The following is a 16,657-nucleotide window of genomic DNA, read 5'->3' as shown; positions in this document are numbered from 1 at the left end:
TTCTCTCTGTTTTTAATCCCTTCTGATTTTTTCTCTGACTGACCTTTTGTTTTCTTGTTCAAACCAATGTATTTCCAAGCTTTCTAATGCACATATATTAGTTTTGTAGTCAGAAAAAAACCAATACAGGTTATTATCAAGAAAAGGTTAGGGACCACATCTCTGCATCCTGTTTCCCTTCTTAACTCACCATGGATTTACTTCTGTGAATCTTTCTCAATGTTTTTCGAGCCTACTTATGTTTTCAGCACGTGCCACTGCTTGGGCATAATGAATTCCACAAGGTCACCCTGCTGTGCAAAGTATTTCATAGAATCATAGAATCTTACATTTTTATTTATCATTGTTCAAACTCAAAGGATTCCCTGCACTCAAGAATTATACAAGGTGTGTTCAGGGCAGTGAGGCTGAGGAAAGGTCTGTGAAGGCAGGTAGTGGATGGAGGACTGGAGTGTTTGGGGTTAGTGGGTGGCAGAGGGGCTGATGAAGAAACAGGGAAGGAGAGGACTGGGAAGAGGAGATGAAGAACCATCCCCTGCTGTGGACACCAAGGAAGGAGGACAGAACAATTGCGTCCTGCCCCTGCTGAAAGCCCTCAAAGGCTCCCCGGTGTCCACACAATAAAGTTTGAAGGTCTTAAGTCAGAGCAGAGCTTCTTGAACTTGAATGCACAAAGGAATCACCTGAACCTCTTGTTAAAATGTAGATTCTGTTTTTGTTTGTTTGTTTGAGACAGAGTTTCGCTCTTGTTGCCCAGGCTGGAATGCAATGGAATGATCTTGGCTCACCACAACCTCCGCCTCCCAGGTTCAAGCAATTCTCCTGCCTCAGCCTCCCGAGTAGCTGGGATTACAGGCATGTACCACCACGCCCAACTAATTTCGTATTTTTAGTAGAGACGGGGTTTCTCCTTGTTGGTCAGGCTGGTCTCAAACTCCCGACTTCAGGTGATTCACCTGCCTTGGCCTCCCGAAGTGCTGGGATTACAGGCATGAACCACTGCACCCGGCCTAAAATGTAGATTCTGGCTGGGCACAGAGGCTCATGCCTATAATCCCAGCACTTTGGGAGGCCGAGGCAGGAGGACCCCTTGAACCGAAGAATTCAAGACCAGCCTGGGCAACATAGTGAGACCCTGTCTCCACAAAAAATTTAAAAAATTAGCCAAGCATGGTGGTGCACGCCTGTATTCCTAGCTACTCAGGAGGCTGAGGTGGGAGGATCACCTGAGCCACGATTACACCACTGCACTTCAGCCTGGGCAATAGAATGAAACTCTGTCTCTAAATAAATAAATACATGTAGATTCTGATTCAGAAGGCCTGTGGTGGGCCTGAGAGTCTGCATTTCTGACAAGCACACAGGTAATACACTCTTTTTGAGCAGTGAGGCCTCAGAGGACTCAAAAGCTCCTCTGAGACTGACTTCCTGTCTGTTCCTTCACCTTCCCCTGCACTTCCCACCCCATCCCAACATCTCTGTTCCAGCCATGCTGAACTACTCACAGTGTCCTGAGTGTGCTGGGTGGGAACTCCGTGTCCTCGCATGTACTGTTCCCTGTGCTTGGAATCTACCCTCCATCCACAACTCCCACTTTCCTCAAGACCCAGCTCATGGGTGTCCTCTTTTGTGAAGACTTCAACAGCCACTCTCCTTCAAAGAGAGTGAATGTTTTCCTTCCTCTGTCTACATGAATGTCTGTTGCTGCATTTGTCACACAATACTGCAATGTTTGATTTACCATGAACTCATGGGAAAGAGTGACCACATATAGCCTTTGTATCCCCTGCATCTGGCACGATGCCGGGCAGCTAAAGGAATGTCACCTTAATGGGTGGAGGCTCTTTATACATAGAGAAGGAACAGGTTTTCAGTAATGTACAGTTTTACAAAGGGAAGAAAAAATAATTCGCAGGAAAGGACATCTGATGTCTCAAGTAGGTGATACATGGTGAGTATCACTAATTACCTGTATTCCTTCCATCATCCTTCCCTCCTTCTTTCGGCCTTCCCTCCTTTCCTTTTTCTCTGTTTATTTTTTGAGTTTCTCTTTACAGTATATTTTAATACCCAAGTTATAGAATTCTTTCAGTGTAGAAAAATTAGTAAACCTAGATAAGCTACAATAAAAGACCTATTCTTACCCAACCTCTGGAGATAATAATTAACCTTAAAATTTTAAAAAAAATTGTAGGTACATAGTAGGTGAATGTATTTATGGGGTACATGAGATATTTTGATACAGGCAATAATAATCACCTCAGAGTAAATGGAGTATCCATCAATTTAAGCATTCATCCTTTGTATTTCAAACAATTCAATTTTAGTTATTTTTAAATGTACAATAAATTATTGTTTTAGTTATTTTTAAGTGTACAATAAATTACTGTCAACTACAGTCACCCTGTTGTGCTATCAAACACTAGACCTTCATCATTCTAACTATATTTTTGTACTCATTAACCATCCCCACTTCCACATCCCCCACTACCCTTCCCAGCCTCTCATAATCATCCTTCTACTCTATATCTATATGAGTTCAATTGTTTTAATTTTCAGCTCCCAGAAATAAGTGAGAATATGCGAAGTTTGTCTTTCTGTGCTTGGCTTATTTCCTTTAACATAATGACCTCCAGTTCCATCCATGTTGCTGCAAATGACAGGATCTCATTCTTTTTTATGGCCGAATAGTACTCCTGTGTATATGTACCACATTTTCTTTATCCATTCATCTGTTGATGGACATTTACGTTGCTTCCAAATCTTTTTTTTTTTTTTTGAGACAGAGTCTTTCTCTGTCGCCAGGCTGGAGTGCAGCAGCCTGATCTTGGCTCACTGCAACTTCCGCCTCCTGGGTTCAAACGATTCTCCTGGCTCAGCCTCCCGAGTAGCTGGGACTACAGGCGCACGCCACCATGCCCGGCTAATTTTTTGTATTTTAGTAGAGATGGGGTTTCACCATGTTGGTCAGGCTGGTCTGGAACTCCCGACCTGAGGTGATCAGCCTGCCTCGGCCTCCCAAAGTGCTGGGATTACAGGCGTAAGCCACCGCACCCGGCCCCAAATCTTGGCTATTGTGAAAAGTGCTGCAATAAACATGGGAGTGCAGATATCTCTTTGATATAATGATGTCTTTCTTTTGGGTATATACCTAGTAGTGGGATTGGTGAATCATAAGGTAGCTCTATTTTTAGTTTTTTGAGGGCCCTCCAGACTGTTCTCCGTAGTGGTTGTAGTAATTTACATTCCCACCCACAGAGTATGAGGGTTCCCTTTTCTCCACATCCTTACCAGCATGCGTTATTGCCCATCTTTCCGATGAAAGCCATTTTAACTAGGATGAGATGATATCTCATTGTAGTTTTGATTTGCATATCTCTGGTGATCAATGATGTTGAGCACCTTTTCATATACCTGTTTGCCATTGTATGTTTTCTTTTGAGAAATGTCTATTCAGATCTTTTGTCCATTTTTAATTGGATTACTAGATTTTTTTTCCTATTGAGGTATTTGAGCTCCTTATATATTCTGGTTATTAATCCCTTGTCAGATGGATCGTCTGCAACTATTTTTTCTCCCATTCTGTGGGTTGTTTCTTCATTTTCTTGATTGTTTCCTTTGCTGTGCAGAAGCTTTTTAACTTGATGTGATCCCATTTGTCCATTTTTGCTTTGGTTGCCTGTGCTTGTGGGGTATTACTCAAGAAATCTTTGCCCAGCCCAATGTGCCGGAGAGTTTCCCCAGTGTTTTCCTTTAGTAGTTTCATAGTTTGAGGTCTTAGATTTAAGACTTCAATCGATTTTGATTTGATTTTTGTATATGTTGAGAGATGGAGGCCTAGTTTCATTCTTCTGCATATGGATATCCAGTTTCCCAGCATCATTTATTGAAGAGAATGTCCATTCCCTAATGTATATTCTAGGCAACTTTGTTGAAAATGAGTTCACTGTAGATGTATGGATTTATTTCTGGGTTTTCTTTTCTGTTCCATTGGTCTATGTATCTGTTTTTATACCAGTACCATGCCGTTTTGGTTACTATAATGGCTCTGTAGTATAATTTGAAGTCAAATAATGTGATTCCTCCAGTTTTGTTTTTTGCTCAGGATAGCTTTGCCTAACTAACATTTTAATATATATCCATCTAGGGTTTTTTCTATTCATAAGTAAACATAAAATGTGTGTGCATATATATATTTAATCAACATTAAACAAATTAAGTAGTTTTAATATTACTCACTTAAATATTACAACTGTGAGTATAGCCTCCTTTGGAGATGCCACCAGAAGCCAACATTTCAGAACATTTTTGAGGAAAACAGGCCGTTTAGTTTGCAGAATATCCTTCAATTTGGTTTTTTTTGTTGTTGTTGGTTTTTTTTTTGAGACAGAGTCTCACTCTGTCGCCCAGGCTGGAGTGCAGTGGCGTGATCTCGGCTCACTGCAACCTCCGCCTCCCAGGTTCAAGCAATTCTCATGTTTCAGCTTTCCGAGTAGCTGGGACTGCAGGCATGTGCCACTATGCCCAGCTAATTTTTGTATTTTCAGTAGAGATGGAGTTTCACCATATTGCCCAGGCTGGTCTCGAGCTCCTGACCTCGAGCTTCTGACCTCAAGTGATCCACCTGCCTCAGCCTCCCAAAGTGCTGGTATTACAGGTGTGAGCTGCTGCACCACCCTCAATTTGGTTTTGTCTAATATTTCTTCATGATAAGACTCAGGCTTTGCTGCTTCTTTTCTTTCTTTCTTTTTTTCTTTCTTTCTTCTTTTTTTTTTGAAATAGGGTCTCACTCTGTTGCCCAGGCTGGAGTGCAGTGGCATAGACTTGGCTCACTGCAGCCTTCACTGCCTGGGCTCAAGCAATCCTCCTGCCTTGGCCTCCTAAAGTGCTAGGATTACAGATGTGAGACATCCTGCCAGCCGGCTTTGCATTTTTTTGGCAGAAGTGTTATAAAGTATATTTTTGTCCTTCTCAGCACATCATATCAGAAAACACATGGTGTCAATTTGTGCCATTATTTGTGATTCATGATTAAGTTGGAACCTAACAGTTTTCTCTACTGTAGTGTTATCATTTTTTCCTTTGTAACTTTTTTTTTAGACAGGGTCTCGCTCTGCCCAGGCTGGAGTGCAGTGGTATGATCTCGGCTCTCTGCAACCTCTGCCTCCTAGGCTCCAATAATCCTCCCACCTCAGCCTCCCAAGTAGCTAGGACTATAGGCATGTGCTACTCAGCTAATTTGTGTATTTCTAATAGAGACAGAGTTTCGCCATGTTGCATAGACTGGTCTTGAATTCCTGGACTCAAGCGATCCACCCACTTCAGTCTTCCAAAGTGCTGGGATTACAGGTGTAAGCCACCGTGCCAGACCTCTCCTTTGTAATTCAAAAGTAATCTGTGAACAAAAAGCAATCTATGCACATGAAAAGATACTAAGCATCACTACTCGTTAGGGAATGCAAACTCAAACCATAATGAGATACCAATTCACATCCACAAATAGGGCTAAAATTTAAAAGACAGACATCAACAAGTTGGCAAGGATGTGGGGAAATTGGAACCCCTCATCCATTGCTGATGGGATATAAAATGGTGCAGCCCCTTCGAAAAACAACTTGGCAGTTCCTCAAAAAGTTAAACATAGGTACATATGACACAGCAATGCTTCTCCTAGGTATATACCCGAAAGAACTGAAAACACATCCCCACAAAAAGCAGGAATGTTTATAGCAGTATTACTCATATAGACAAAGGTGAAAGCAAATGTCCATCAATTGATGAATGGATACATAAAATGTAGTCTATTCATACAATAGAATATTATTTGGCAATAAAAAGGAATGAAGTAGCCAGGCTCAGTGGCTTACACCTGTCACCCCAGCACTTTGAGAGGCAGAGGTGGTGGATTGCTTGAGTCCAGGAGTTCGAGACCAGCCTGGGTGACATGGTGAAACCCCGTCTCTACAAAAAAAAAAAAAAAAAAAAAATACAAAAATTAGGCTGGGTGCAGTGGCAGATGCCTGTAATCCCAGCACTCTGGGAGGCTGAGGAGGGCAGATCACTTGAGTCCAGGAGTTCAAGACCAGCACGAAGAACATGGCAAAACCCTGTCTCTACAAAAAATACAAAAATTAGCCAGGCATGGTGGCACATGCCTGTAGTCCCAACTACTCAAGAGGCTGAAACGGAAAGATGGCTTGAGCTCAGGAGGTGGAGGTTGCAGTGAGCCAAGATTGTGCCACTGCACTCCAGCCTGAGTGACAGAGCCAGGCCCTGTCTCAAAACAAGAACAAAAACAAAAACAAAAACAAAAACAAAAACAAAAATTAGCTGGGCACAGTGGCGTGCACTTGTGGTCCCAGGTGCTCAGGAGGCTGAGGCGGAAGGATTGCTTGAGCCCAGGAGGTGGAGGTTGCAGTGAGCTGAGACTGTGCCACTGCACTCCAGCCTGGGCGACAGAGTGAAACTCTTATCTCCAAAAAGAAAAAGGAATGAACTACTAATACATGCTACAACATAGAGAACGCTGGAAAACATTATGCTAAGTGAAAGAAGCCAGTCATGGAAGACTGTATTGTATGATTCCATTTATGTGAAGTGTTCAAAATAGGTACATTTCTAGAAACAGAAAGTAGATTCGTGGTTGCCAGGGGATAGGGGAAGGAAGGGAATAGGAACTAATGCTAATGGGAGAGAGAGACGAAAACATTCTAAAATTAGATTGTGGTGATAGTTGCACAGCCCTTTGAATATACTAAGAAAACATTGAATTGCACATTTTAAATGGTAAGTTATACGGCGTTTGGATTATATCTCAATAAAGCTGTTTAAACACAAAGAAAGGCCGGGCACGGTGGCTCATGCCTGTAATCCCAGCACTTTGGGAGGCCGAGCCAGATGGATCACCTGAGGTCAGGAGTTTGATACCAGTCTAACCATCATCGTGAAACCTCATCTCTACTAAAAATACAAAAATTAGCAGGGCTTGGTGGCGGACGACTGTAGTCCCAGCTATTCGGGAGGTTGAGACAGGAGAATTGCTTGAACCCGAGAGGTGGAGGTTGCAGTGAGCCGAGATCGTGCCAGGGCACTCCAGCCTGGGCAACAGAGTGAGACTGTGTCTCAAAACAAAAACAAAAACAAAAACAAAAAACAAACACAAAGAAAAAAGAAGTCTGTGTGGAGGCATGTTTAAACTATATCAATATTCTGTTCCCTATCAAACTTGCACCTAAGAGTTTTAGCATCCATTGATGATTCTTGACTGAATCATTACTGTATTGCAAAATGGTGATTTTTCTATCATTACTTCTTCATCTACTAGTTGGCATTTTACTATAAGGAAGAGCCATCAAAGATATTTTTAAAAATAAAAAATGGGATTATACTCAATATTAATGCTTCATAATTTGCTTTCTAATTTAATATTATTCAGTACTGTGATTCTGTATGTAAATATTTACCCATGTCCTCATTTTTAGTGGCTGCTAAGTTTTTTGTTTTTTGAGACAGGGTCTTGCTCTGTCACCCAGGCTGGAGTGCAATGGCCTGATCTCAGCTCACTGCAACCTCTGCCTCCTGGGTTCAAGCGATTCTCCTGCCTCAGCCTCCTGAGTAGCTGGAATTACAGGCATGTGCCACCAAGCCTGGATAATTTTTGTATTTTTTAGTAGAGACAGGGTTTCACCATGTTGGCCAGGCTGGTCTCAAACTCCTGACCTCAGGTGATCCTCCTGTCACAGCTTCTGAAAGTGCTGGGATTACAGGCGTGAGCCACTGCGCCTGGTCTCTATGAATCTTATTGGAGGATTATTCCATTAGACAAAAATCACACTGATAAGTCTCTTTAAGACAAGGCCTTCTCTATCTTGGGTACCCAGTGAGGCTGCGGAGGAATAATATCCTTAAGATCTTTAGAAGGTCTTTCTCTTCCTGCCATCTTGAATCCTGTGGAGGCCTGCTGGGAACAGGACTTCTAAAAGGAAATATGTCTGGAAGGCTGTGGTCCAAGGCCATTTTTGCTGGCTATAAGCACAGTCTCTGGAATCAAAGGGAGCACACAGCAGTTTTTCTTAAAATTGAAGGTGGTTTATGCCCGAGATGAAACAGAATTCTATTTGGGCAAGAGATGTGCTTATGTATACAAAGCAAAGGACACCACAGTGACTCCTGGTGGCAAACCAAACAAAACCAGAGTAGTCTGGGGAAAGGTAACTAGGGCCCACAGAAACAGTGGCAAGGTTCGTGCCAAATTCCGAAACAATCTTCCTGCTAAGCCCACTGGACACAGAATCTGAGTGATGCTGTATCCCTCAAGGGTTTCAACTAATGAAAAGTCAACAAATAAAAGTGGATTTGTTGCGGGGAAAAGATCCTTAGAAGTCCGATTGTTTAACAGAGTGGGTCTGCAACAAATGCCTGTGGGATCCTTAGGAGTACTTCTGCCTGTCTGAAGGATTGAGGCACCCGCTTAGATCTTTCTGATGCTTAATGACTGCTTTCACAGTCACAGCTTTGACTTCATCTTTACCCAGAGACTGTGTGTTCCTGACAGTGCTCTGGAGTTGATCTTTGCCCCAAGGCTTTTTCATTACTTTGACAATTCTTCCTTGGCTGGAAAGATTATCCTGGGCTTTTTATATCTCCTCCAAATTCTGCTTAAAAAACAGAATAATTCTTTCTTTAGCTTTTTTCTCACTATCTGTATCTTAGGATGCAAGGCTCAAATAAGCCAAACACACTTTCAACACTGCCTGAAAATCCTAGCCAGAGTCATCAGTTAATTAGACCTTTTTTATCTTTCACATTAGCACAGATGAAAGTTTCACTCAACTGTCCACCACTATATCAGAGTCTCTGTTCCTCCAGATTCCAGTAATGTTTCGCTCAACTTTCCCTGGAGCCTTCGCCCGCAGTCTCCTCAAGGCCCTGCCAGCTTTCACGCACGGTCTCACTGAGGGTGTCAGGCGCCTCCCACACATGTTAGGTTCTGCTACGGCAGTGTCTCACTTCCAGGTACCAAATCCTGTTCCAGGCATCTGTTGCTGCATAGCAAATGACTTCAAGCTTAGTGGCATAAAACCACAACCATTTTATTATTCTCACGGATTCTGTGGATTAGGAATTTGGATAGGGCATGGAGGAGATGGATTTTTAATGCTCCATGAGGTCTTGGACCTCAACCAGGAAGACTGGGTGCACAGGAGCTGGAACAGCTGAAGTTGGAGAATCCACTTCCAAGATGGTTCTTCCTGCCTACAGCTGCCAGCCTGGCAGGCGTGGCTGGGAGGCTGGCTCAGCTGGGTCTCTTGGCTGGAGCACCACACGTGGCCTCTCTGGCATGGCGGCCTCGGGAAATTGGACTTCTTACATAGTGGCTCAGGAGAAAAAGAAGCCAACAGAGGGGGACAGCAGTGATGCGGGACAGGCGAGACTCACTCCTTTTGGCAGGGTTTTCCCAGATAAAGCAAGCAGAGAGTGTGGAGGGGAGTGGAGGATGAGAAGCTGGGAAGAAAGCATCTTAGCCATCCGTGGTGTGTGTGTGTGTGCACACATGCATGTGCATGTGTGTGTGTGCATGCACACACACAAAATCTGTGAGGGCAAACAGGTTTGCTGGGAGTAGCCAGACTTGAGTAAAGACAGATGGTATAAGTGAGCTGGATGAGGTTGCTCAGCTCTGGGATTTCTCCAGTCTCACTGGGGGCTGGGTACTGTATGTGAAGACTGTCCCATGGGTGGAGGATGCGTACAGAGGCCACCACGGGGCAGTAGCAGCCAGAAGAGAATGAATGGTGTAAAGGGTTGAATAGGGGCCCCCTCAAGAGAGATATGTCCAAGTTCTAAACCCCTGTACCTGTGAATGTGACCTTTTTTGGAAATAGGATCTTTTTCCAAATAAAGATCTTGAGATGAGATCATCCTAGATTTATTGTAAGCCTTAAATCCAGAGACAGGTATCCTTCTAGGAGGACGGAGAGGGAGCTTCAAGACACAGAGACACAGAGGAGAAGGCCATATGAAGATGGAGGCAGAGACTGGAGGCGCCATTGCCAAGCAACACTGCGGATCACCTGCAGCTGCCAGAGGCTTGGAAAGAGCTTGCCACAGGCCCTCCCTCAGAGCCTCCAGCAGGAACCCACCCTGCTGACACCTTGACTTCAGGCTTCCAGCCTCCACAACTGTGGTGAAATGAATCACTGTTGTTTTGAGCCACCCAGTTTGTGGCAATTTGTATGGCAGTCCTAGGAAAGCTAACAGGCAGTCCAGGTAAGAATGGGTGGTGAGGCAGAAGGGATCTGGAGGCAGGGGGTGGCAAGGGGGCCCAGCGTGTACCCCAACCTAGACCATTCATCCCTTCCATCACACCAGCCCCTGCCCCTCAACATTTTGCACGCTTTGAGCCCTGATCCAGGGATCTTCCCTTTCCCCGGCGACACAGCTCAGCACTGCTTCCCCGGTGGGGCTACATCTTCTCAGGACCCACGGCTGCACGGTCTCGAGCCACAGTGCCTGGTTTCTCTCTTGCACCACCGTTGGTATCTTCTCCCTCTCCTATTTCTCACCATCTGTGGAAGTGCTTTGTATGCAGTGAGCGCTTAATAAAAGTCACTTTTCTCTCCTCAGAGTCCTCTAACTCTTGCCCCAGGCACTTTCCCTGCTCCAGCTGAATTTGTGTCCTAACCTTGTCAGAGACAAGGATAACGTCCCCCATGGCTCCAGTGTGATGGCGTTCCCTCCCCTCCCACACAGCGCCCTGGCCCCACATTCCCCACAGGAGCTTGTGGGGTGATCATTAACCCATGCGCCTCCTGACCCCACTTCCAGTCGTTAATTTGTGCGTAAACTTGGACAAATCGCTGCACCCTCTGCTCCTTAGTTTCCTCTCAGGTAAAATAAGAGGGTTGGAGTAGACACATTCACCTATGCATTCCTCCATTCGCTGGTAAGTTGTTTACTGAGACCGTGCGTCATAACTCTGCCTTCAAGGAGCTTTGGTTCTGTAGGGTTGTTGTTTTGTTTTGTTTTTTTTTAAGACGGAGTCTTGTTCTGTCGCCCAGGCTGGAGTGAAGTGGTGTAAGCTTGGCTCACTGCAACCTCCGCCTCCTGGGTTCAAGCGGTTCTCGTCTCAGCCTCTTGAGTAGCTGGGATTACAGGTGTGCGCCACTACGCCCAGCTAATTTTTGTGTTTTTAGTAGAGACAGGGTTTCACCATGTTGGCCAGGCTGGTCTCGAACTCCTGACCTCAGGTGATCTACCCACCTCGGCCTCCTAAAGTGCTGGGATTACAGGCGTGAGCCACTGAGCCCAGCCAAGGTTCTATGGTTTTAAAGCTGCCGCTCTGGACAATCTGTCCAGGTGCAACCCAGGCATTCCTTCCTTCTGTGTACCTTTTAGGAAGCAGATTTTGGCTCAAAATAAGAAAGACCCTTCTACCAGAACGGCCCACAAACGGACAGGCTTCCACAGAAAGGGGTGAGCCCCTGTTCCGGAGGAGACTCTGGGATTGCTTTTAACTCCGGGATCCTGAGAGCCTCCGTAAAGGGTTTATTGAGCAGGAGAACCAATTTAACCCTGTCCACATGAAAATAAACATGGAGATTTACTTCAAACTCAGCAGCTCTGGTGAGAAGGCTCTCACACAGGTCTGGGTTTGACCCACACAGACTCCACAACCATCTGAGGCAACCAGCACACGGCAGACGAGGGAAACAACTCAGATGTCACAATTGCTTTTATTTTTATCTCCAGTCAGTCACAGACCCCAGGAAGGTGAGGTCAGGGAAGGGAACAGGTGCGGACACTGGGGAACTTGCAGGAGCTGAGGCCAGTGGACAGCAGGAGTGTCAGGGGTGTGGCAGCCGGCCTGGGTCCCTGGAGCTGTGTCTGCCCTCAGGGACTCAGGAGAACGGCTCAGGGAGGGCTTGGGAGGGGGTACACTGTGTCCGAGAGATGCAACCATCGTTCGGCAAAAGAAAACAGCGGTGGCTGATGAGAAGACAGGTCTGGGGAAGTCTGAGGAGAGCTCGGGCCAGATCCTGCCCCCAACCTCCAGCCACATGGGCCCTCGGTGACTCTCCCAAACCAGGCCCCGCGTTTCCTCAAGCAGCCACCGGAGGGCAGCAAAGTGCTTATGCAAAAATCCCACCCCGCCCAGGAGAGCAGCCAGGACACCTGGGACTTGGCTTCAGGTGGGCCAGGGAAGGAGGCAAGGAGCCTTTTGGAAAATGGGTGTCTGTCCCATCCTGACTCCCTCAGAAGGAAGAGTAGGGAATGGAAGAACTAAGATTCCGGGGCTTCCCCAGGTGATACAGAAGGAGCCATAGGTGTGCCCGGGAATGAGTCCCAGACTCGTGTGTGCCTCCCTGGCCCCCATCTGCAGCTTCCAGAAGAGGACTTCAGTGGGAGACCCCTCAACTCACATTCCGGACAGTCAGATTCCTGGCTGCCTCCAGCTTTACAAAATCCAGCCCACCCCTTCCTGGGCCCAGCCCCACCCAGGCCAAAAATGTGAAGGGCCTGCAGGCTCCCTTCCTCCTTTACAGCTTGTGACACCTGCTCAGCTGCGGTTTCCTTAATCTTGCATTCCTGTTCCCCTGCCCTTCCTCCTTCTGACGCCTCTCCTGGTGTTTCAGGATTCCTCACTGCCTGGATTGGAGATGGAACGCATAGACTTTGGCCCTGACCCTGCTGCCTACACTGTGGTACCTGCCACCCCCACTCAGGACCCAGAGTAGAAGGCTGCGGCATCTTCTGCCCGGCTTCCCCAGCTCTGCAAAGAAGCCATTTCTCAAATGGCTGTGATGCGTGTGTGACATTGTTTATTGCCGAGGACCTGTCCCTCCTCCCCCAAGCTTTTGGCACTCAGCCCTGAATAAGCTTCTAAATCCCCAGTTTCTGCAATAACTTATCCCAGGGAGAGGAGAACTTGGACAAGTAGATTCTAGGAAGCATGACCAAGGCTATCTGACAGTGGCAGGAGAGTGGGGTGCTGGGGCTAACCCTCTGGAACTGAGGCCAGAGATGAGGAGAGGAAACTGAGGGGCCCGGAGGAGAGGAGGTGGAGGAGGGTGGGAACCGGGTGAGAAAGTCAGTGGAGAGAAATGTTCTGGTGCCTCTCCCGCCCTATCCTGGCTATGAACTTCCATGTGGCAAATGGAAAAACTGAATTCCAGACAGCAAGAAACCCTCACCTAATAGCAGGAGCCCGCTGGCAGTGAGGCTAGGAACCAGAAACCAGAAATCTTGCCTCCCAGCTCTTGTCTGGAAGATAGAAACCTCAGAGTGCAAAATCTGGTGAGGGGTTTCAGGAAAGACGGGAGGCCGGGTGGCACTGAGGACAAGAAATCCCCAGGACATCAGGGCCTGACCACCCACCTCTCTGCGCTCTCATGTGGTCTCATTCCGGCCCCCACCCAGGCCCAGGGGCAAGCGTGATACCCTGTTTGCGTGAGGCAGCTGTGGGTCTGAACCCCAGGCCCGCCACTCGCTAGCCGTATGACCTGGGACTCATTACCGAGCCTTTCTGAGCACCTCGGCTTTTCCCTCTGCTACGGACATGAGCAGAGCGCTGTCTCTGGAGGATCACTGCGATGGATTAATTTAGACCAGCACACAGTGGGCATCTCACCCGTGCCCCCAATGCCTTTGCTGCACACACACCACCCGCCAGTTCTTGGCTCCTTTTCTCTTCAAATATCCAAGATGGAACAAAACTTCAAATGCTTCTGCAATGTTTCTTGAAAGCTGGGAGTAGGAAGGGTGGGGAGGGATGGGGCTGGGAAGGAACAGCACACCTCGTCTCCCTTCCCAAGGCAGATGGAGCTCCCAGCACAGGGGAGAGAGAAGAGGAGGAGGGCAAAGCCAAGGGAGGGTCCTGCTAGCCACTCAGAGCCTTCCTGTATCCACACAGTAACTTTCCACTGGCCTGGAGTTGGCCACTGCACATGCTGGCTGCACGCTCCCCCAGTGTGGCCTCCTGGTTCCCTCCCCACAGGCGCCCCTCTGGGGGTTGGAGGGCTGACGCACACCCTGCCTGAGATCCCAGCCGCCTGGAAGCTGATAAGGAGCCCTGGCCTCATTACATGGGACCAGCTGGAGGGACTGGCCCTGGCTGTTAGCATCAGCTGGATGGCTTCCAAATTGGAGAGATGCAGAGATAAGTGGGGGAGCACTTAGGGACTCTGGGCTGAGTGAGTGGCCAGTGAAGCTAGAAGAGATGTGGACTGTGCCAACTATGAAGACCTCAGGAGGCCTGGCTGGGGACGAGCCAGCAAACAGCAGCTGACAGGAAGGGTTTAGGAAATAAGAGGTGCAGAAGGGACTCCCACACAGCCTCGGGTTAGGGCTGAGGCAGAGCAGGGACTCCTTCCAGATGGGGCTGGCCTGGCAGCTAGAGTGATTGCCTCCTCCCCCAGAACATCCAGCCGGAGGGCCCAATCACACCTCACTCAGCCTTAGGCCTGTGGCAGCTGCCTGGCGGGTGGAGAAGTGAGTGAGAAGATGTGGGTCTCGGTCCTGCAACCCCAAATGCCTCCCAGGTGGACACGGGTCTGGGTGGATTGGCTCCCCAGCTCCCACTTCCCTGGGAGCCCCAGGGCAGGCCCTTACCAAGGAGCGGGGCCCCCTGCCCTCACCTCCTGCCCCAAAAGAGCTCTGTCATGACCCGGGAGGGCCATTCACAGCAAGCAGCAGACAGCACAGGCTTCAGACCCTCTCCTAGTGCCCTTGGCCTCCAGGTCCAAATCCCTAGAACAAGCCGCTGGTCCCAGAGCCAAGAGAAGATGGGCAGACTGGGACAGCCATCCTGCCCACCCACTCCACCTGCCCAGCTGTGTCCCCTACCCCCTTTCTTACAAAGTGTCAGTGCCTGACCTGGATGAGAAAGACAGGAGGACACAGACTGGATGCAGGACAGTGTGCCCCAAGGCCACATGATTGTGCAGCCCTAGGAGGAATTGCAGTGGGGCTCAGGGCTCTGCTGGGCTTCCTGGGTCTCTCTCCTGCATGTGAAATCCTGCTAGGCTTCTCCTCCTTGTCCCTTGGACCCTCAAACCCAGAGGAGCCTTCAGCCTTGACCGTCCCAGTTTGGAAGATGTAACGGGCGAATGGGGCGGCACAGGGATTGACGTGGCCTCAGTTCCTCAGGGTCCCCATGGCGTATGTACAAGCGGCAGAGGGCTGGGCTGGGCTGGGGTAGAGAGTGACCTGGCCACAGGCTGGGTTGGCAGCTAGTTTTATATCTGGTCTCGCAGGAGCGCAGGGGAGGGACAGGGAACCAGGAGGGGCGCATTCTCTGGAGGACGGTGGGGCAGGGAGGGCTCCTCATTCTCGGTTAGTGCCAAAAAGCTGCAGGAAGAAGGTGAAGATATAGATGATGTCTAGGTAAATGTTGAGGGCTCCAAAAATATACTCCTCAGGGCTCAGCGAGTGGCGTCGGTTACCCATCAGCAACTGGGTGTCAAGTGCCAGGAACTGGGAGAAGTGAGGAGAGAGAGAGAGAGGTCAGAGGCCCAGGCAGTGTGACACTGACTATGGCAGCCCAGGTGTCCCCCTCAGCCCCACCCCCAATTTTATTACCCTCACCTGCTGCCTGACTGCCCAGTGGCCCTCCTGTGACACCTTCTGTCCCTAATTCTATTCAGCAGCTATTTACTGAGCACCTGCTATGTGCTAGGCACAGGGATACAGCAGAGAACAAGACAGCCGGGATCCCTGTCCTCACAGAGCTTAGAGTCTAGGGGAAGTAATTGTTAGGATGATGAGTATAACAAGGTTCCAGGCAGCAGTGGGGCTGATAACAAGGAGCCTCACCTATGTGAGTGTGGCAGGAAGTTAGGGAAGGCTTCCTGGGAGAGGGGACCTTCAAGCTGAGGCCTAGTCTTCTTGCCATTCCCTCCGGACCCTGCTCTCAGAGGAAGGCAAATGCTTCAGGTACAAGCAGGGCCCGGGCACTTGTGCTGTACTGACAGCCCATCAGTGCTACCGACATCCCCATCAAATAAGAATCCGATTCTTCCTACAGGAAGTGAGGCCCAGAGACCTTAAATATTAGCTAAAGGTTACACAGCTAGAAAGTGGCAAAGCCAAGATTTCAACCCGAGCAGGCTGGCTTCGGAGCCCCAGGTGTAAACATTCTGCCCTGCTGCTAACAGCACCCGGGGTTAATGCCTTTCCTCCCAGGAAACAGGCTCTTCCCTGGGGCCCTGCTTGGCCTAATGGACTAGGAACAGATTCCCTCTGAGACAGCACTGTGTCACCCCCCTGCCCCTGCCAGGCCTGCCCACTGTATACAGTGGCTCCTACCCTTTGCCATGTAGCTTTCCTCTGAGCTCCAAGCCTAAAGAGCAGAACCCTTAAGTAGCATATGAAATTTGGCAGGCGTGGTGCGCTTTTCTGGAGAAAGAGGCCAAAAAGTCCACCAGTATCTCAAAGGTGATGAAGCACTGATCCACGTGGGACTGGAATTTTTTTTCTTTTCTTTTCTTTTCTTTTTTTTTTTTTTTTTTGAGACAGAGTTTCGCTCTTGTTGCCCAGGTTGGAGTGCAATGGCGTGATCTCAGCTCACTGCAACCTCCACCTCCCAGGCTCAAGCGATTCTCCTGCCTCAGCCTCCCGAGGAGCTAGGATTACAGGCATGTGCCACCACACCCGGCTA

The 16,657-nt window shown here is 48.3% G+C and overlaps 1 protein-coding gene and 1 pseudogene across 2 annotated transcripts in view; one reads left to right on the top strand and one right to left on the bottom strand.

Annotated features, from left to right (window-relative positions):
• The first annotated feature begins 7,971 nt into the window (after positions 1–7,971).
• LOC117975310 (large ribosomal subunit protein eL33-like) lies at positions 7,972–12,737 on the top strand (annotated as a pseudogene).
• Positions 11,717–16,657, bottom strand: part of FAIM2 (Fas apoptotic inhibitory molecule 2) — a 36,277-nt gene continuing 31,336 nt past the window's right edge. For both annotated transcript variants that reach the window (XM_055095678.1, XM_008951191.6), the window contains one exon: positions 11,717–15,474. In XM_055095678.1, the coding sequence (XP_054951653.1) occupies positions 15,325–15,474 (150 nt within the window). In that variant the 3' untranslated portion in view covers positions 11,717–15,324. The remainder of the gene's footprint in view (positions 15,475–16,657) is intronic.

Source organism: Pan paniscus, chromosome 10 (assembly GCF_029289425.2).
Source record: "Pan paniscus chromosome 10, NHGRI_mPanPan1-v2.0_pri, whole genome shotgun sequence".
In the NCBI taxonomy this organism is placed as follows: domain Eukaryota; kingdom Metazoa; phylum Chordata; class Mammalia; order Primates; family Hominidae; genus Pan; species Pan paniscus.
This window is presented reverse-complemented; position numbering and strand designations above follow the sequence as displayed.